The 21,953-nt window shown below is 46.2% G+C and overlaps 1 protein-coding gene across 1 annotated transcript; it reads left to right on the forward strand.

Annotated features, from left to right (window-relative positions):
• Positions 1–6,580: 6,580 nt before the first annotated feature.
• Positions 6,581–8,885, forward strand: LOC134339995 (probable G-protein coupled receptor 139). Its single transcript, XM_063036836.1, has 2 exons — positions 6,581–6,647; positions 7,975–8,885. The coding sequence occupies exons 1-2, from the start codon at positions 6,581–6,583 to the stop codon at positions 8,883–8,885; spliced, it is 978 nt and encodes a 325-aa protein (XP_062892906.1).
• The last annotated feature ends 13,068 nt before the right edge of the window (positions 8,886–21,953 follow it).

Here is a 21,953-nt window from a genome sequence, read left to right on the forward strand (position 1 = left end):
TTCATCTTCATTAACGCATTCATATCCTGGAAGCCTGAAATGCCGATCGTGTGCATACATCAGCCATGTCTCCATAGTCAAGTACCCTCAGTAGTTAGAATGCGCAAACACCTGCAGATTTCAGCGGATTCACTGGGTAATCTGTCTCAGAGGTGAAGAAAATAATGTTAGCAGTTTTAATAAATCCATTGAAGGTCAGAAACTACAAAAATATTTAGGAAAGGCCATCACTTTGCCTCAGAATACAATTTGCCAAATGGTCATAGTCATACTTTATTAATCCCGGGGGAAATAGGTTTTCGTTACAGTTGCTCCATAAATAATAATTTGTAATAGAACCATAAATAGTTAAATAGTAATATGTAAATTATGCCAGTAAATTATGAAATAAGTCCAGGACCAGCCTATCGGCTCAGGGTGTCTGACCCTCCAAGGGAGGAGTTGTAAAGTTTGATGGCCACAGGCAGGAATGACTTCCTATGATGCTCAGTGTTGCATCTCGGTGGAATGAGTCTCTGGCTGAATGTACTCCTGTGCCCACCCAGTACATTATGTAGTGGATGGGAGACATTGACCAAGATGGCATGCAACTTAGACAGCATACTACTTTCAGACACCACCGTTAGAGAGTCCAGTTCCATCCCCACAACATCACTGGCCTTACGAATGAGTTTGTTGATTCTGTTGGTGTCTGCCACCCTCAGCCTGCTGCCCCAGCACACAACAGCAAACATGATAGCACTGGCCACCACAGACTCGTAGAACATCCTCAGCATCGTCCGGCAGATGTTAAAGGACCTCAGTCTCCTCGGGAAATAGAGACGGCTCTGACCCTCCTTGTAAACAGCCTCAGTGTTCTTTGACCAGTCCAGTTTATTGTCAATTCGTATCCCCAGGTATTTGTAATCCTCCACCATGTCCACACTGACCCCCTGGATGGAAACAGGGGTCACCGGTACCTTAGCTCTCCTCAGGTCTACCACCAGCTCCTTAGCTCCTTTTCCATAGGACGTCCCATGGAAAAGGAGCTTTAGAATTGAACCGAAATGCCAATAATGTAAATATTACATTCAAGGTAGAGGAAGTAACTCACTGCGAGATAGTTAGCAGTGACATTTAATTGTAGACACGGGACAGTTTTATTCGCTCTACGTGGAGGTGCATCGGGGTAACCGGCGGAATTTCAGAGCTTGCCCGGTTGAAAGTGTATTGAGGCGTGTATGTGCGTTTAGTCGTCCTGCATTACTTTAGGATTCTATGAACGAAATCATGCGTTTGATGGAAAGATTTGTGCAGAATTGTTGAACAGACAAATATAATTTAAGATAAACAATTTACAAACATTAACTTCATTTCAGCTTCCATGTATTTGTGTTTATATGTGTGTGTGTGTGTTTGTGTGTGTGTGTGTGTGTGTGTGTGTGTGTGTGTGTATTAACGAGAATAATTAATGCTACCGTGAATGGAGGCTGTGTGTCCCAACGTGTAAATGTACGACCACATACATTAAGCAATCGCATTAGATCCTGACCGCAGGCCGAAGCTTTGTAGCATGTTCGTCGTGCCGTAGTCTGTGTTTCCAACGGGCCTTCCATCTTCTTCCAAAATTCCAAAGTCGTGCGAGCTGTCAGTCAAGGTTGGTTCGATCACGTCCACATATCAGGTTAGTAAACTGACGCCATTCCCATGTCAGAGCATATCCATCTTATTGATGTCGATTCAGTAAGACCGAGAAAATTGTATTTCCAACTCCACTCGATCAAAGTCGCAATGTATCATTCAGCAACACGTGGCAGACAGGGAGGTAGGCAGACAGACGGACAGACTGAACTGAGGACAGACTGTGACGAAGAACCAATTTATCAGAAGATTGATGCTAATGAGAGAGAGATAAGTGAGACAATGGAGAAACATTCAAAATGCTAATAAGAGAGAAGAGAGAGAACAAAGAGAAAGAAACACATTTCAGAATATTGACAGACCGGTTGCTTTGAACCTGAATTGTTTGAAGTTTGATGGACAGGCGATACCCCAGCGGGGGGCGGGGGGGGGGGGATAAAAAGAACAGGTTCGCTAAGGCATAGGACACCACGAGTTCACGAGATAACGAGACCCTGGAAGTGTGCCTCCACAAGTTGGTGGAAGTTGGAGGTCTGGTTCGAGGGAACCGACCATAGACTGACAGGATGAAAAGGGACGATCGGCGTGAACCTGGTGTGTGTGTCCGCCCTTGCCTGGGTGCCGTGTTCACCGCAGATTAACGGTCGTATCCGGAACGGAGGGGGTTACAGTAGGTGACCACAGAAGACATAAAAATGTTCGCCCGAAAGCTAACTGCGAAGAACATCAAAGGTCTGTTTGAATCAAAATTTGCAATCTCACTCTCTCCCCAACGGCACAACAGCGATCACTGCGGACTGTACTAAACTGAACTGAACACTGCGTCACTTGAGACTGATCAGTTTACCTCTAGACTGCGATAGAGCTTGGTTGATTCCTATTACCCTAGTTCTGTGTACATGTGTGTTTTATCATTGCTAACCTGTTGCATTTATATCTCTACGATTAGAATACTGTGTTATTTATTTCTTTACTAAAACTTTAGTAGTTTCTGTTAAACCAGATTCCAACTAGTGGTCCATTTCTGCTGGTTTGGCAACCCAGTCATGGGTACGTAACAAGACATACAGGCATAGGGATAGACAGTCAGATAGACGGAGGGACATAGAGATACGTTATACACAATGAACTATAATCTGCAAGTCAGTAAGTAGGAATGAGGTAAGGGTAGTGGATGGAGACAAAATGTTTTTGTTTTTGCCATTCTTGTGGTCGCAGGAATGGAGGTTCCATTTTGTGAGACTGTATTTGCAGCCGCCATTAGGTGAACTGTTTGGTGAACTGGCTCTTGCTCAGGGAAGGCCTAATCAGAGCTAGTAAACGTGGACATAATGAGTGTTTTTTATTCCTGCTGATGATCTGCTAAACCTGAGACCATATTCAGACAAAACACTGCTCATAATGTTAAATTGCAGGCTTCCAGAAGGAACAGGCTGTGATCTGGTCACCTGGGCCCCGTGCCTGGCTCAACTGGTTGGTCTAGTTTGATCCAGTCTGAGTTGGAAAGGACAAAAGAAATTATCTGGATCACAAGTCTAGGAGAAGGATGCATGAAACAGAGCCCCGGGCCTGATGCAGAGAGAATCTGACACAGGTCAGTCGGGCGTGCTTGCCTGAATGAAATCGAAACAACAGATTGATCTGATAAGCAAAAGGAAACGAATAGAGGAATGCAGGAGAATAGGCAGCGCCAAATCTGCAGACAAACCATCGCCGAAGCGGATGATCCCAAGCCAGAATTATGAAGACTACATCTGTGTGAAAAGGAACTACCAGCCAGTGAAGAATCTATTTCCCATGTATTACCTTTCCTATTCATTGAGTTTTGGTTGAGAGTAAGGGGAATCTACTGTGTACACACAGGTATTTCCTCAATAATATTGCGCGGATGGTTTCGACCACGGACATTTACGCAGTCAGGAACTCTCGCACAGTTTTGAGAAGTGATTCACCCGCCATTATACTACGACAACTAATGCCTCCACCCGTCATTGGCTTGTATAGATCGACCTGTTTTGGCCATAGACATTTGGCAGTTTATGACCCATTATTTCCTCCAGCGTGAGTCACGTGACGGATGTTGTTTCCTGGTCTGAAACAGTAACTGTCACAAATGGGGCGCTGTTAATGGACCCAAATGCAAGCCTCAGACACTGAAGTACAAGGAACAGGACTTGACTAAAATAGGGACAAGAACTCAGACTTGGGCTAGGACATGGTCAAGACAGGGAACCCGGACAAGGAACTATGCACTAGAAGCCCGGGCTTGGGCTCCGAGCCAGAGACTGGACAATGACCCAGAATCTGGGTCTTTCCTCGGGCTCGGGCCGTAGAACCAGGCAAGGACATGACATGACTATAGGACGGGACGTGGCTGGGGTCTGGAGGCTTGCGGCTTGAGGCTGGGGTCTTGATCTTGAGGCTTGAGGCTGGGGTTTGGGTCTTGAGGCTTGAGGCTGGGGTCTTGGTCTTGAGGTTTGAGGCTGGGGTATTGGTCCTGAGGCTTGAGGTTGTGGTCTTGTGGGATTGAAGCTGGGGTCTTGGGTGTTGAGATGCGGAGGTAGATAACTCGGAGGCTGGAACTTGGAGACAGACTGGGAAGTGTACATCAACATAGAGCCGGGACTAATCCTTCGAAAAGTCGGGACTCATCTTTAACACGACACCAACATGAGACAGGGCAGTACATAGACATAGAGCCGGGTCTTATACTTAGACAAGCCGGGACTCAACTTTTTCTCCACACAAAGGCATCCGTCGGGTAACGGCAGAATGGCCGGCCTTACCCAACAGAGTCAAAGACAAGACAGGTTCCCCCGCAGGGCAACGGCAGAACGGCCTGACTTAACCCACGGAGGCGAGGACAAGACAAGACAGATTCCCTCCAGCGCAACGGAAGAATGGTCTGACTTACCCCACGGAGGAGAAGACAGCTGGCCCGAGAAACGGACGAATCCATACCGCAAGCACCGCTCCGATTACCGATAGCAAGGCTCCATGAAGCGATGCTTCACTAACGCGGCCTAAAGATGGCAAGTGGCCGCTCTGGCCTTCCACCGGCAGGTTGCTCCTAGGGAATCTTGACAAGACAAACCGGCAGCCCGCACTCAACCCTAAGGCTACTTATATTCCAAGCTGCAAGATGGGAATCAGGTGTCTATGAATAACTCAACCGAAACAAGGGACAGCTGGAAGACCCGGAGTCCTGAGTCCGCGGACCATACCATGACAGTGACATAGACTTGTAGAACTCTCCCGGTGACACAGACTCTGGGGTCAAAAGACACTAGTGAACATTCACCCTCGGAACTTGGACAAGCGGTCAGTGTGCCGATTTTCAACGTGGATATTGTGCGGCCGTGAAAGCTAAATTAGAATATGGAGCATTATTCAATCTTTGTGAAAATGAAATACTGTCCGTTCTTTCGGGTTTTGTCGTACCAGCACGAAAAGGAGACATAGAAACTACGAGAGGGCATTTCAGCCTGTGTAAGAAAAAAATAAATTACAGTTCAATCCCAATCTCTGGAAGGCGTTCAGTTGGAGGATGAGTTGCCGTTCCTCTCAGTAATATTCTGCCTCACGGTGCCAGTGGAGAAGACCGCAGTCTGAGAAAAAGAAGTCAGAATCCGAATTGATTCAGTATTAACATGTGAAGAAACAAGGAGCTCACGGTCAAACACGTGACTGTGGAGACATAACTCTGCTGTTTCTTTTTCTCCTCTCTCTCTAACGCAGTGGAGCCATCATTGTCAGCACTGAAAGTGCAGCAGCCTCGGTCAGCAGGTGTGTAACTTAATCTCTGCGTCAATTTCTCAAGTTAAAATGAAACACGGAAAGGTAACACCTTACGCAAACTTACGCTAAAACTTACAGTTCCACCGAACCCATTCCCTTCGTATGAGATACAGCTGAGATGGAGAAATGGTTACTTCTACTAATCACATCTATGCCGCTAATAATTTTAAACTCTGTATGAAACAACTGTTCCTCCTCCGATTCAAGGATGGAATGACAAATTCTCGACTGATATCGGAAATGATCCATGTTCGGCATCTTCCTGGTGAAATACCTCGCATCGGCTCCAGAGCAATCACATTATTTACTGCTGGGGAGCAGAGTCGGTACAATTCTCTAATCAGACCAATATTGTATATTATTGCATCACGACCTTTCCGGTCAGTGAAGGCAGGTGTCCGGAATGTACTGAGCACCCCGTCACTCTGTGAATATCAGCGCCCAACTCATCCATAAGAAGGTGTTCACCACGTACTTCAATATTGACCCCTGCCTGCCCTTCGCTGACGGTCTGACAAACTGATCGATTTCATCCCATGACCAGCGACACAGTGATTTATCACTGCACCCAGTATCGGACGCAGTGACAGGCGCTTGGTGTGTGCTGCTGAGATCAGACAACTCAATATCGTTTTGTTATATTTACAGTGAACGTGTAGTTCATATTGTCGAATAACTAAATACCTCACTCGCAATTTAGTGCATCTGTAAAACAAATGTAATGGATGCATGTGCTCTGTCGGTCTCCACATTTGCACCAATTCAAGGGTCATGTGTACGCTGACTGAATTACTTTGCTTTATACGGGTGTGAACTTGGATGGAAGCTGGTTCAAGAACAGCAAACAATAAACCGAGAGGTGAGTCTAAGACTGGTTCGTAACAACGTTCGCTGACTTCTCGAATCCTCACTATTTCCTTCTGAGATTTTAAAATTTCGCATTGAGCTGTCCATACTCCATCACATTTGGGATTTTATTTTAATGACATCATGTTTATTTTTACCCCAGCGGTTGGAAAACACAGCAGCTACGTGTAGTGTTCAATAATCAGTCTGCTGGAGCGGGTATAAATTAATGACCGGAGACAGTCGTCAGCTCAGAGTTGTTCTTTCTTTCAGCGAGTTGGCGGGCGGCTGGACGACCGGCGGAATCTCACACAGCATGCTTGAAACGTTTTACAGTGTGAGAAGAATATTTTTCCTGATCATTGCCGTTATTGGTGTTCCTGGTAAGAACGAACGTTTACAGTTCTGTGTGTCGGGTCTTTGGGCTCGTTCAGTTACCGACAGCGTTGTGATCCTGGTGAAGACATTGTGACAAAACTCCGTGTTCGTTCAGAAGTTCCCCGAAGTAAAATCCGAGACCGCGGCTGAAAATGAAAACGCAGTAGAGATAGATACAGAGAGGAAGATATGGGAGATGGGTTCATTTTAAGGATTCACGGCAAGCAGTTTTGGTTTATCAATGCAACACCCACTGTCAGAGTAACCTCCGATAATCCTGTGCACTCGGCAAATTTACTCGGTATTATTCCTGATTGATAGCAAATTAAATCTATTGCGCACTATTTTAAGAAATTGCTGCAGGTTCAACTGGAACGCGAGAAGCGAATCCCCGGAGAGATTCAGGAGAGAGCAATAGACATTACGTGTGAGTTCGACTCCGGTTCTTCGGGAGTTTCGAAAATGCAAATAAGGATCTGATTACGTTCTAGTGCAGCGGGGTTTGTTTCCACGGCAGATTATCCGTGAAATGGAGGGGCACCTAGCGGTGTCCACTAGAGGGCGGATGGGGTAAAGTACATGAGATACTCTGCTCTGGAACGGAAAACATCAAACCATTTAGACTAATGCTGCGGTAATTTGGAGGAACCCCTAAACGAGGCAGATGTTTTGAAGTGCCTGTATCATCTTTGCTTTAGAAACTGGATGTTTTAATCATTAACGTGCAAAATACTTGCAACTTTCAGCGGTACAGGTCGAACCATTAAAATCGAAAACTGGAACTATCTGACAGAGTGTGAAGGATTTCCGACCAAGAGTCGTTGCAGAATTTAAAAGAAGCGAACCAAGCAAGGCCACTGTGTGTAGGTAACAAACGGGGAGTCGAAGACAATTGAACGGGACAACAGAAATCGCTTTGAAATTTGTCAATGACCAGAGGCGAAGGGAGCGGGGGTTTGCCGGTGTGCTGAGTCTGCCAGACTATAGTTGACGGGAACGCAGCAATCACTGTCGCTGAGAATGTTACCGAGGTTGCTAACGTTGGTAATCTTGCGAAAACCTGATGGTGGGAGATTTATATTGATTTCTCCAAAGCGCACTCGGCGATCCATTGACAAGACCTACGTCCCAAGCGCTACTCCTCTTGCAGTGCCGAGGGCCGCACACTTTCACCAAGGATGCACTCGTCTGAAGTGTCTGCGCACCCGGCTTTACACCTCTTAAATCTCCAGAAATGTGGTTTGTTTGTTCTCAATTTCCAGATTATCTCTGTATTGAGACCCACAGCCGAGAGCCGGAAATAAACTTGCTTTTTTTTCGCTGTTCCCTCAGTGAATTTAGTGGCGATTGTGATCCTGTCCCGGAGAAAGTGCGGACTCTCCTCCTGCACCACTCGCTACCTGGTGGCCATGGCAACGGCGGATCTACTCACCATCACCTTTGACGTCGTACTGTGGCGGGTCAGTTATTATTACTTCCCCGGGACTTTCCTGGACATCACCCCCGTGTGCAGTGCGATCTCTGCCCTGGGACTGGCCGGCACAGAAAGTTCTGTCTGGTTCACCGTCACTTTTACGTTTGATCGCTTTGTCGCTATCTGTTGCCAGAAGAGGAAATCGACATATTGCACCGGGAAAATTGCGGCTGTGGTTCTGACATCAACCGGCGTTCTGCTCTGCTTTAAGAATGTGCCCCATTTCTTCAGATATCGTCCTGTGAAAGTGGTTGGCAATATACCCTGGGACTGTATTCGAAGGCCTGGCTACTATACTGATCCCGGGTGGTTGGGATACAGAATGTTTTCTACCGTTCTAACGCCATTACTCCCGTTCATATTAATACTACTGCTCAACGCTCTGACAGTCAGACACATTCTAGTGACGAGTCGCGTTCGTAAGGGGCTGAGGGGTCAGAACAAGGAGAAGAACGGCAGTGATCCGGAGATGGAGAGCAGGAGGAGGTCTGTGATCTTACTTCTCACCATCTCTGGAAATTTCATCATCCTGTGGTCGGTAAATGTTGCCGAATACCTTTATAACAGCAGTGCTGGACTGGATCAAAATAATTACAACGATGCAGAATACATAGTTGAACACTCCGGATACATGCTGATGATATTAAGCTGTTGCACAAACACATTTATTTATGGGGTAACTCAGTCCAAGTTCAGAGAGCAGTTCATCAGCGCAGCGAAATATCCGCTCACGGCAATCATTCAGCTGGTTAATAAACAAAATATCTAAGTTATTCTCAGAGGTGGTCGCAGTGTTTTCCATCTCGACACAACAGAACTGTCGGTGATTGGAGAACATGGCAGCCGGGAGAATAAAACTGGCTTGGACCCCGAGAGAGACACACAACACGGGAACAAACCCGTCGGCACCCGTGACCTGCGCCCTCCACCTCCTGCCAATTATTAAACGTATCCTACATTTTTTCTTCACCAGACTCCCCCTCTCGTCACCGCCAAACTCCTTTCGATAGTGAACCCCGCACCCTGGCGTAAATGTGCAGCCATCAACTGAGCTGAAAATACGTGGCTGCTTCGTGACGGACAGAGAACGGAGCACCTCGCGGAAATGCCGCCATTACAAGGAGAACGGGAGAGTTCACGCTGAGCGCCCCGGAATTCAATCTGGCCTGAGCCGTGCTCGGAGTGAGCAGGCAGTGCTGTAAAGACAGTTAACTCACCACGTCCTTCAACCTGCAATAAGCAGACAACATCCGCGAGAACAGAGACCTTAACTCAGTCCCCTCAGTATTAACACCTTATGGAGCGGCGGTGGCTTGAAAGAGAGCAGAATCTGCAGTTGTGTCGGAGGAGCACATTGTGAGTGCAGTTCTCTACTATAGTCTCACTGTACCCTGGTGTTTTTGTGTGTTTGGTCGTGTGATGAGATTTCACCCTGATCCGTGTTCTCTGTAACTCCCAGTTCAGTGTTTGAGACCCAATACATCCGGCATTGAATCTCCTTTTCATGCGTGACTGACGGAAACGTGAGCAGAATTGTGTTTGAATGTGCAAAATCAGACAATAATTCATTACAACAACTAAAATACAATAACCATTTCAATCAATAAATAAGCAGTAAATCGCCACATTCCATCCATTTCAAACTTTATGCATATATATTTATTAATCGCTAGTTTACAGTCATTGTACGTATTTATCGTATATATTGCACGTCGCCCTGCAGGACAGAGTATCCCAGTCCCAGAGCATGCTGGGTAGAGATGTCTGCGTGAGTTCAAGTTCAGGTTGGAGCCAAGCATATTTTAGTGGCCAGTCGAGTCCGTAAGCGCCTAAGGGGTCAGAACAAAGAGGAGAACATTATTGACCCGGAGATGGAGAACAGGAGGAGATCTGTGGTTTCGCTCTTCACCCTCTCGGGTAGTTTCATCCTCCTGTGAATGACGCATGTTTTAAATGTCACCTATTATCAGACCACAGGCACAGCAACAGATTTCAGTGATTCTGAATGGATCTTCAACCAAGTCGGGATTTTCCTGAGCACCTTCAGCTGCTGCACGAACACATTTATTTACGCCGTGACTCAGTCCAAGTTCAGGAAGCAGGTGAAGATCGCGGTGAAATATCCGCTCAGCTCAGTACTTCGGTTCATTAATAAAGCCGCGCACTGTGGTACCCCGAGGCTGCCGCAGTGTCGCCTGCCCAAACTCCAGCTTCCCACATGTCAATCTGATCTCCCAGACGCCTGTCCTGAGCTTACAGTCCCATTGAACGCCAGTTACGTGACAACCGACAATCACAGCGCTATCCGTTAAATTTCTCCAATAGTCCCATCTCCCTTCTTAATGGGAAACGTTGTGTAATCTCTGAGCCGTGACCGATAGTAAAGTCTCCCTCCGCCCTCGGGACCACCTTGGATAAGGTCTACTGTGGGACAAAATATTACCAACTCTCCCTGCCCTGGGTCTGTTCAAATGTGGAATTGTCGCTGAAACCAGCTGTATTGATCTCGCTCTGCGATGGGGAATATCATCCAGTAGACTCCTCACTGCTTTAAAATATCCCATCACCCTGGGCTGTGGGTAGATGGCGAGCGCAAGCTTCACATCACGATAAATTGATCAGCTCCCGACAGTGGGGGCACTCTGGTCAATAACTCGCCTTGTGACCAGCAGTCCAACTCCTTATTGTGGAGTGCCCGAACAGAAATTTCACCCTCCAAGCGATAGCTGTAATTGCCATGAATAGCGATGAACGACTTGGCGTTAGATCCACGTCCGGGTCCTTATTTCGCATCAATCTCTTCACGGAACACACTCGGGTGCAAGCTTCTCAGTGCAGAATTCAGCTCCGAGTCTTCCCCGCACTAGGGCAGTCGTGGTGTAAACTCAATTCTGGGGAGAATTCACCTCAGTGTCAGGACGCCTCACGCGTTAATTCTGCCTTATCAGTAGTTTAAACAAGTCGCAGTGTGGTCCCCTGGCATAACCTTCCCCCGGGACAGGTTCTCCAATCTCCCTCCTGGGTGTATTCCAACTCTTATAATCATCCCCATCACAGCCGGCATTTATTCCAGACACAATGACAGACCATTGCTCTTACCGATCTTCTCTCACCAACTGATTTCCAAAGTTAACAAGTGCACATTCAGTTACATCAAACACAGTGCACGGTCTCCCACGCTTCACACCGCACCGTTGCCAGGCCCCTGGCCAGGCCAGTCCTTCTGCCGTTTCTGAACAATAAATGTGTAACTTGGGGCTGTTCTGGATGGAGCCGGAAAGTGGTGGATGACAGGAGGGGAGAGATCTGAAGTGAGAAGCTATCAGGGGGAACACCATTGAGTTGGGTATTGGTGATAGGCAAATGCCCACCCTCAATTCCCGTTAGCCTTCGACCTGAATGCATGAATATCGATTCCGCTTCTGCTAAAAAAAATCTCTTCCCCTCCCGTCTCTTTCTCCTCCTAACTCTGGTCTCTTTCCTCTTCTCGCCCGCTAATCCCCTCCCCTTGACGCCCATCCTCTGTCCCATTTTCCTCTGATCTACTCCTGTCAGATTCTTTTATCGCCAGCCCTTTATATTTCTCGTCTGACTGGCTTGACCAATCACCTTCCAGCGACATACATCAAAGTTGCTGGTAAACGCAGCAGGCCAAGCAGCATCTATAGGAAGAGGCGCAGTCGACGTTTCAGGCCGAGACCCTTCGTCAGGACTAACTGAAGGAAGAGAGCTTCCAGCGAGCCTCTTTCCCCTTGGCCGCCTCTTTATTCCTAATTTTTAAGAAAAATTCTGCCATCTTCCCCCTACCCTTCCGGTTTTGAAGAAAAGTCCCGGCCCGAATCGTTGTCAGTTTGTTTATTTCCACTTTGTCACGTGACCGGCAACGATGAATCTAGGATTGGGTAGAGTGAGGGTTTATAATACAATCAAACATTTATTAAACTCTGCTCAATATATAAAAGATAAACAAACGAAAATGTTAACCGGAAGTTAAGTGCTATGCGGCCATTTAACTGCGGGTCCAGCACTTTTGTACCTTACAATAGATCGAAAAACTCCGTTTTAAATCGGAACTGCGTCATAAGGCAAATACGTAATGGAGCGGAGTCTCTGGCTAACGTTCTCACTGGAACACTAATGCGTCACCAGGGGTCTACACTTATATACCTAGTGGTAACAGGTCATCACGTGACCTCACATCGGCGGGAAAATTACATTAGGTGACCGCCAAAACACCATTGCATCATCCTCATAAGCCAGTCACAAGGTATCCCTGAGGTATGTAACACCTCTCTCTAAAAAAATTGATCTTTTAGGAGGAAAAAATGTATAAAATGACAACACACAATATCATCATACAGCACCTTACAAACTATTATACAGTAGGAGTGTTACAGGTTAAAATCTCACTGTATAAAATTTAATTACATGGTACATTTAACATATAGATAGAGAATCAGCGATCACATTATCTTTACTTTTAATATGAGTATTCAAAATATTATACTCCTGTAACATTAAACTCCAATTTAATAATCTTCTATTTTTGCTTTTCATCTTTATTGGCAAATGTACATCGGGAAAAACTGGTCCACCTGCTAAGTCATTCCTTAAAGGTAGAGCAACATCATTTACAGGTAAACTGGGTTGTAGTCCTATTTTAACAACCCCTGTAATTAACCCTGACCTTAAATTTACTCCATGTAAATGTACAGGCATAAGGACACTCCCAACTCCTCTTGTATAGTTTACTTTATCAATGTCAGACTCATCACTAAACTTTAGATCACTGTCTAACATTAGTGATTGAGAAGCTCCAGTATCTCTAAGTTTTCTTATTGGTACAGGATTGAATCCCGCTTTCAAGGATACAAATCCTTCGGTTATAAAGTGTTCATATCCCCTCTTAACTTGGTCGGACTCTGACAAACCTTCATTAGTATTTATCAAACTCTATGAATTTACAGGTGTTTTAATTTGCTGCACACAAGCAGCTAGGACTGCTTCCTTCTCTTTCTTTTTCAATCGATAACAGTTAGCTATTACATGTCTAGGTTTCTCACAATCATTACAAATAACACCAAAACATCTTTCCTTCAAACGTCTCCCTTCATCCTTACCTTGATCACTAACTTCAGATTTAATTTCTGGTTTACCTTGACTCTCTGTGCTATTTTTCCTTTTAAAAGTCCTACCAGGAGGAAATTTATTGTTATGAATTAAAGTATACTCATCAGCTAATTTAGCAGACTCCTGCAACGTAGCAGTGTCCCTTTCATTTAAGTATGTCCTCACTTCAAAAGGAATGCTCCTTTTAAATTCTCTCAGCAAAATCAACTCTTTTAATTTATTATACTCCCCATTCACATTTTTAGAGCAAATCCATCTTTCAAAACACATAGATTTCTCGGAAGCAAATTCCACGTAAAAGTTTTCCACAGATTTCTTCAAATTTCTGAATCTTTCTCTCTGCGCCTCCGGAACCAACTCATACGCCTTCAATATATGCTGCTTCACAGTATCATAATCAAGTGCTTACTCAGCATTTAAAGCTGTATAAACTTGTTGTGCTCTCCCTTATATTCAACTCTAACATGACTGGCCATTACTCTTTCGGCCACTTTAAACTCGGAGCAAGATTTTCGAAATGTGGAAATATTTATCCACTTTTGTCTCAGTAAATGGAGAAGCCAAAATAACCTCACGATTCGCTGCAAACTGCTTCCTAGAACCAGAGGACTGATTCTGGGACTTCAATTTCTCCATCTCAAGAATTGAATTGAGTCAGGTTTTATAAAACAATCAAACATTTATTGAACTCTGCTCAATATGGAAAAATAAACAAATTCGAAAATCTTAACCGGGAGTTAACTGCTATGCTGCCATTTAACAAACCGCCACTCAGTACTAGTTCTTAAAGCGATAAATGCAAACACAGGTCTTAGAATGGTAAATTCGAAAGTCCAAGAGATTTATACAGTCAATTAGGAGAGACTTTTCTGAAGTAAAGAATTCCTCAAAGACCTGACGTCACGCCAGTCCCAGCCGGATCCTGCCTTGTCCGCAGGATCACGACGACGGAAATAAAACGGTTTAAAGGCACTGACAGTCCCTCTGGATAATAGATCCTACGCAGCCTTTTCTGCCGCTTTTAGCAGAGGCTATCTCATGCAAATTACTCTTTCTTGAACGAATTCAATAATGGTCGATCCTTTCAACCGTCGAACGACTCCTTCAGGTTCCTGTCTTCACTCTCCAATACTACTGAAAAGATACATCAACAAACCTGGCAGAAATTGGTTAAAGTGCCGCTCCAGCGCTTTTGTACCATACGATAGAATGTAAAACTACGTTTTAAATCGGAACTGCGTCATAAGGCAAATGCGCAATGGAGCGGAGTCTCCTGCAAGCGTTCTAACTGGGAAACTAACTGCGTCACCAGGGGTCTACACTTGGTCTACTAGCTGGTGGTAACAGGGCATCACGTGACCTCACATCGGCGGGAAAATTACATCTGGTGACCTCCAGAGCACCATTGCATCATCCTCATACGACAGTCACAAGATATCCATGAGGTATGTAACAATTTATGGTATCTGACCTGCTGAAGTCCTCCTGCACCTTGTGCATGTTTCTGTGGATTGCATTGAAATGCTTCCCACAACAGCATGCCATCTTTTTTTTCCTGTATCAATCATTTCCTGTAGATAATGTACGTTTATCTGAAAGAATAAAAGAAAATGTAAATATGCATATTTTGCATGGATGTTTTGCAATTACCATTACCAATGAAATTAGCAAAATAAACGTCTGCTGTGCTCAATTGTAACTCTTTGTTAAGATCCATTGCTTAATTTGAAGGAATTTCAACTGAATTTCTCATATTATCTCAGAGGATATTTGAGTTGGAAGATAAATATTCTTGCATCCTCAAAGATAATACTCTCGTAAAAGATACATTAAATTGAGATCTATTGAAGGGAGTTTAGAAAATTCAATACAAATATTGAAGAGTGATCAGTTCTTCTCTGACTGTCCTGGTCAACTTTTGCCCCTGCATCACTGCCACTTGCAATACATTTGCCCGCTTAATGTTAGTTACTGTTTCTAACAAGTACTTCATTGATTGCCAAATATTTTGTCATTTAGTCATAGTCATAGTCATACTTTATTGATCCCGGGGTAAATTTGTTTTCGTTACAATTACACCATAAATAATAAATAGTAATAGAACCATAAAGAGTTAAATAGTAATATGTAAATTATGCCAGTAAATTATGAAGTAAGTCCAGGACCAGCCTATTGGCTCAGGGTGTCTGACCCTCCAAGGGAGGAGTTGTAAAGTTTGATGGCCACAGGCAGGAATGACTTCCTGTCACAGTGGCGGGGCATTGGGAGCAATGGTGGACCTAAATGCAAGACACATCTTGTGAGGTTAAATAAATTTAGTTTATTGTTCGATATCAGGAGAGCTAGGCAGGAGTAGGAGTAGCGAACTAGACAAGGACTGAGGACTACGACTAGGCTGGGACCAAGGGTCTGAGCTAGGAATCGGAATCGACTCCCAGAACCAGAGGAGACATGAAGAAGCTAGAGTATGGACTCTGAGCCCGAGGCTGGGCAAGGACCCAGTACGTGGGTCTTGCCTCCGGCTAGGACCCCAGAACCAGGCATGGACATGACATGGGCTAAGGAGAGGAGCAACATGGAAAACAGAGCCTTGGTCTCGGGAGACCAGATACAAGGAACCATGGACACATACACAGAACACAGAGTCGGCACCCCTCCTTGGGTTCAGGACATAGGGCCGGGACTCCCACACAGAACAGAGAGCTGGGACCCCTCCTTGGGTACAGGACATAGGGCCGGGACTCATGACCCTCCGCCGGGCAACGGCAAGACGGCCTGACTTACCCCACGGAGGCGAGGACAAGACAAGACAGAACATGACCCCCCGCAGAGCAACGGCAAGACGGCCTGACCTACCCCACGGAGGCGAAGTCAAGACAAGCATGACTCCCCGCGGGGCAACGGCAAGACGGCCTGACTTACCGCACGTAGGCGAGGACAAGACAAGACAAGACCAACACGAATGAACACCAGACAGTACCTACCTAGCTCCGGTGATAGAACTAGACCGAAGTGCAGGCGGGGGCTGCAGGCGAGAGGAGCAGAGAAGGGATTCAGACAGTGGGGTAGGACAGGAATCACAGCCCGCTAGGGTCAGGACTTGACTTGGTACTTGGATGCCGCCGGAGCCAGGACGTGGTGCTTGGAACCTCCGGGTCGTGCCGAGCTCTCGACTCGGCCCGGGAGCAGTAGGCTGCGGCTCTTGATTCTGCCCGGCCAGATAACTGACGGATCCCGCTTGATGAGGAAACTTTGCAGGCTCGCTTCGGCGAGGTAACTGGACTGGGTTGTTCCGGTGAGGAAAGGCGAATTACCGGCACTCACTTCGGGCGGAGACTAGGTTTGCTCCGGCCAGATGACATTGGCAACGCCGTGACCTTGCAGCCGCTTCCGCCCCGAACGGCTGAAAGGCGGAGACTATAAACTACCCGTTCAGCCGCGTGTTAATTGCCTCTAATCACCAAAGTCGAGGGACACGGGAAAACAGGGAATCAGCGGTCCGGATCGTAACAGAAACAAGCTAAATTTAAAGGGACCCCGATCCGGACCATGACACTTCCTATGGTACTCTGTGCTGTATCTCGGTGGAATGAGTCTCTGGCTGAATGTACTCCTGTGCCCAACCGGTATATTATGTAATGGATGGGAGACATTGTCCAAGATGGCATGCAACTTGGACAGCATCCTCTTTTGAGACACCACTGTGAGAGAGTCCAGTTCCATCCCCACAACATCACTGGCCTTAGTTGATTCTGTTGGTGTCTGCTACCCTCAGCCTGCTGCCCCAGCACACAACAGCAAACATGATAGCACTGGCCACCACAGAATCGTAGAACATCCTCAGCATCGTCCAGCAGATGTTAAAGGACCTCAGTTTCCTCAGGAAATAGAGACGCCTCTGACCCTACTTGTAGACAGCCTCAGTGTTCTTTGACCAGTCCAGTTTATTGTCAATTCGTATCCCCAGGTATTTGTAATCCTGCACCATGTCTACCCTGACCCCCTGGATGGAGAGAGGGGTCACTGGTACCTTAGCTCTCCTCTGGTCTACCACCATTTCCTTAGGAGACAGCAGAAACAATAGTTAAGACGTTTCCAGGTGATCAGTAGCTCTTAAACATCAAATATTCTGTATTTCAATGAAATATATCATGTCAACTTGTTCATATCAGGATAAAGAAAGTTATAATTTGAATTGAAACAAAACTGAGATGATATCACGTTAATATGTATTCTGTTCGCAAAATGTCAGTATTTAAAGTCATCAATAATATGATAATTCCAACAATAAAAAGTTAGCATTTACGTATCACTTAGTGTTTCTGTCTCCAGGACTACCTGCTTTTAAATCTACCCCTCAGTTTTTTTTCTCCAGTCCTGTCGAACGGTTTCGTCCCGAAACTTGACTGTACTTGTTCCCATAGTTGCTGGCTGGCCTGCTGAGTTCCTCCAGGGTTTAGTGTGTTTGTTGCTAGCAATTACTTATAGAAACTTACAATCAGTTGTCTATAAATTCTTCACAACGAAGCATTGAAAGTGGAAAGTTGGTGGAAAAATAATTGAAAAAGTAATTGAATCCCGATTTGCTTAGTGTGAGATTCGGTGCTCCCGATGCGGATTACTCTACAATGGTGGGTTCCGGCGATTCCGACGCGGTAATCGGTCATTTGGCTAATTGGTTCCATTCCCTGTCTTATTCCACTGTATCCTTCTCTGCGTGTTCTTTATTGCTTCCGACCTAACTCAGTCATGGGCTAATTTATAGTCGTCATCGAAACCAGGAGCAATCCGTTGGGGTGTAAGAGGACGAAGCGCTTTGGAAGGAGCCCTGCCGTCATAAAGAGAATGCGAGCTGGGAGACTGCAGAGATACTAGTTAAGACGTTATCCGTTGCTGTTGAACTTTAAATATTCAGTATTTCAATGAAATTTATCATATCAACTTCTTCGCAAAAGAGTAAAGAAAGTAATAACCTAAAGTGTAACATAACTGAGGTGATATCACAAATACGAGAAAATATGGAGATGCTGGAAGTTCAAAGCAGTGTGAAATACCTCTTCCACCACCGTTTCAAAGAGAGAACGATGGGTTCTCCGCTGATATCTGAAATGATGCGTGTTTGGTAACTTCCTGACGAAACGCATGTGCATCGGCTCCACTGCAATCACATCCATGCCTTATGGGGAGCAGAGACGTAAAGATGCTCTAATTAGAGCAATATTAAATACTATTGAATCGTGATCCTTCTCGACAGGTATTCGGAATGTATTGAACACCACATTATCAATCAAGTTTGCAGATAGAGTGACATGACAAAAACAAATAAAAGTTAAAAATAAAATAAAAATAAAATAAAATCAGAAACCGTGGATGAACATAGAAGTTCGCCTCCTGCTCAAAGCCAGGGATTCAGCCTTCAGGTCTGGAGATCGGGAGGCTTTCATATCAGCCCTGGCGAAGCGGAGGAGGGGAATCTCTCAGGCTAAACACACATACAAACAGCGAATCGAGGAGCATATGGCATGGCATACAGATTATTACAGACTTCAAACCACCTAGTACTATGCCCCCTTCCAGCTCTGCTTCACTCCCTGATGAGCTCAATTACTTCTACGCTCGCTGTGACGGAGAGAACAAGGAAGTCACCCTCAAAGCAGATCTCCCACCTGGTGAACCGCCTCTCTCACTTTCCACCTCCGATGTTTGCGCCACCCTGAGCAGCGGAGCAGCTGATCTACATCAACGGAGTTGTAGTGCAGCGTGTATCAAGCTTCAAATTTCCTGGTGTCCACATATCCGAGGATATCAGCTGATGCTGAACTTCTCCATCCTGATCATAAGTGCCTTCATTTCCTGCGGAACATGAAGAAAGCTCAACTCTGTCCCAGGATACTGAAGGACTTTTACCGCTGACACATTGAGAGCATACTCAAAAACTGCATCTCAGTGTGGTATGGCAATTGTCCCGTATCGGACCACAAAGCACTCCAGCGTGTTTGTGAAAACTGCCCAGAGGATGATCGGCACCCAATTGCTCACCATCGAGAACATCTACGATAAACGCTGCCTGGGCAGGGCGAAAAGCGTTATCAAGGATGCATCTCACCCTAACCGTGGACTTTTTACTCTCCTCCTGTCATAAGGGGGGTGGGGGGAGGCGTTGATGGCGGAACCAAATGCAAGGCACAGACACTGAGCTACTCGGAACAGGACTAGGATTATCAAGGTAGCAAGGTGTGACAAGAAGAACCGATGCTGGACATCACACAGGCCCTGGACGCAGCTAGGATATAGGGGCAGGGCTAGGACTATACTGGGAAAGCGGTATCTGGACGAGGAACTAAGAACTTGGAACCTGGAGAAGGAGTCCGAGCCAGAGACTGGCTAAGGACCCGAAACCTGGGTCTTGACTCGGGCTCGGTACCCGGATCTTGGTGAGGACATGACGTGGCTACAGGACTGGTCGAGACATATGGACAGGACGGGAATACAAAGCCTTGACGTGGACAGGACTTGGACTAGACGAGGTTCTTCGACGAGGCTTAGACTAGACGAGGTTCTTGGACTTGGCTTGGACTAGACGAAGTTCTTGGACAGGAGGAGAGACTCCAGGACGGGACGAGGGAACTGCAGCACGGGGCGGAGCGAGAAAACGAAGCCTTGATTTGGTCGAGGGAGAGACAGGAACGCAGGGCCTTTCTCGAGGAAGATACAGGAACGGAGAGCCTTGAGCCTTACTGTTCTTAGGAGATAGGAATGCAGAACACAGAGCCTTGATCTTGAGAGACAGGATCATGGAACACAGAGCCGGGACCCCTCCTTTGGAACAGGACGTAGGGCCGGGACTTATACACATAACACAGACCCGGGACTCCTCCTTGGGAACAGAACGTAGGACCGGGACTTATACACAGAATGCTGAACACAACGAGACAGTTCCAAATACTAGGTAGCGGCAAACGGCCGGACCAACCGAGAGACGGCGTGGACACAGAGACAGTTCAAAACAACGATAGACAGTTCCTTATCTTGCTCCGGCGGTTGAACTTGACTGCGGTGCAGGCAAAGGTTGCAGGCGAGGTTTACAGGCGAGCAAAGCTTCAGGTGAGGCAAGGCAAGGAAAGGCTTCAGGCGAGGCTTCTGGAGGAAGGTGAAGGGAAGGGAAGGGATTCAGACATGGAACAATCCAGCCGCCAAGCCCTGGTCTCCGGAGGTATTTACTTGTATGTCCAAACGAGAATCATGTGCCTGAATTAGAGCACCCAACAGAACAATGGAAAGCCTGGAATAAAGATCGATAGACCGGACCGTGAACAGGAATGCGGACTTCACGGAACGGACCATGACACCTCCCATCCGGTAGGCGCTACAGGAGTCTCCGCTCCCGTACCAGCAGGCACAGGAATTTTTTCTTCCCTCAGGCTGTGACACTGTTGAAACTCACATCACAGCGCTAGGCAGTATTGCACCCGTATTGTACTGTCTCAGTACTTTTATATTTGTGTGTTGTAGCACTTACTTTTTATTCGCAGTTATTTTGTAAATAACACTATTCTTTGCATTTATGGTCAGCTGCTAACTGAATTTCTTTGGCCTTGTATCTGTATTCGGCACAATGGCAATAAAGTTGAATCTAACTTAATCTAATCTAATCTAATCTAATCAATCCACATCCACACCTTCATTGAGGTTTGAACTTCCATTTCCCTGCCCTGCTCTACATCAGCGCTCCCGAGAACCCCGTCACTCTTTGTGTATATTCCAGCCTAACTCATCTACGGACGGGGCTCAGCATTCACCTGAATTTTGATTCGTTTCTGCCCCGCTCTGTCCATCTGACAAACTGATCAATTTCACCCCATAACGAACGACCAATTTGCCCATTATTGCAACGGGTATCCGGACAGAGTGAAATCTGACCTGCCAGTCGGTTTAGACCATAAATGCATCGAGGCAGCACGTCATGAAGAAGAAACAGAATATGTAACTTTGTGTTGTATTTACAGTGACAGTGCGGTTCAGGCTATCAAATATGTAAATAGAAATATCTACTGCACTGTCAACAATGATACCAAATTAGTGCAGCTGCAAAACAATTATGGTTGTTGGTACACATAAAATGAATGGAGATCTCTGTCGGCTTTTGCATTTGCACCGATGCGGGGGTCACCTATACGGTGATTGAATTACTTTGCTTCATACCGGTGCGAACTTTGGTGGGAGTTGTTGTCCCTGTGAAGAACTGCATGAATTTGATGTACATACAAAATGCTGGCTCAGCAGGACAGGCACATCTGTGGAAATGATCAGAATGCTGGCGATCGCTGAACTGGGCAGCAAAGGGAGGGACAAGATGCCAAACTAAAAAGGACGTGGGAGGAGGAGGACAGGAACCTGATAGGTGAAGGCCGGTGCCGGGGAAATGGGGTGGGCGGCGTGGCGAAACAAGTGGCTGGGAAACAGTAAGTGGAAAAGTTGAAGAGCTGGAGAAGACGGAATCTGACAGGAGAGGAGAGTGGTTCAAGGGAGAACGGGAAGGGGGAGGGAGAAAGAGAAAGAGGACGTGCACCGGCCGGGGGATTGTGACAGGCAAGCGAGGAGAAGAGTAAGAGGGCAGAGCGGGGAAATGAAGAAGATGGAAAGAAGCAGCGACCCATCTGAAGATAAAGATATCCACGTCCATGCCATAAGATTGGAGGCCATGTAG

Source organism: Mobula hypostoma, chromosome 31 (assembly GCF_963921235.1).
Source record: "Mobula hypostoma chromosome 31, sMobHyp1.1, whole genome shotgun sequence".
Lineage (NCBI taxonomy): Eukaryota > Metazoa > Chordata > Chondrichthyes > Myliobatiformes > Myliobatidae > Mobula > Mobula hypostoma.

What these genes read in the sequence shown, in the direction of transcription:
- LOC134339995 (XM_063036836.1), top strand. Translation starts at nt 6,581, where the DNA reads ATGCTTGAAACGTTTTACAGTGTGAGAAGAATATTTTTCCTGATCATT. An exon ending in TGCCGTTATTGGTGTTCCTG is followed by an intron (nt 6,648 to 7,974) that starts GTAAGAACGAAC and finishes CTGTTCCCTCAG; the next exon opens with TGAATTTAGTGGCGATTGTG.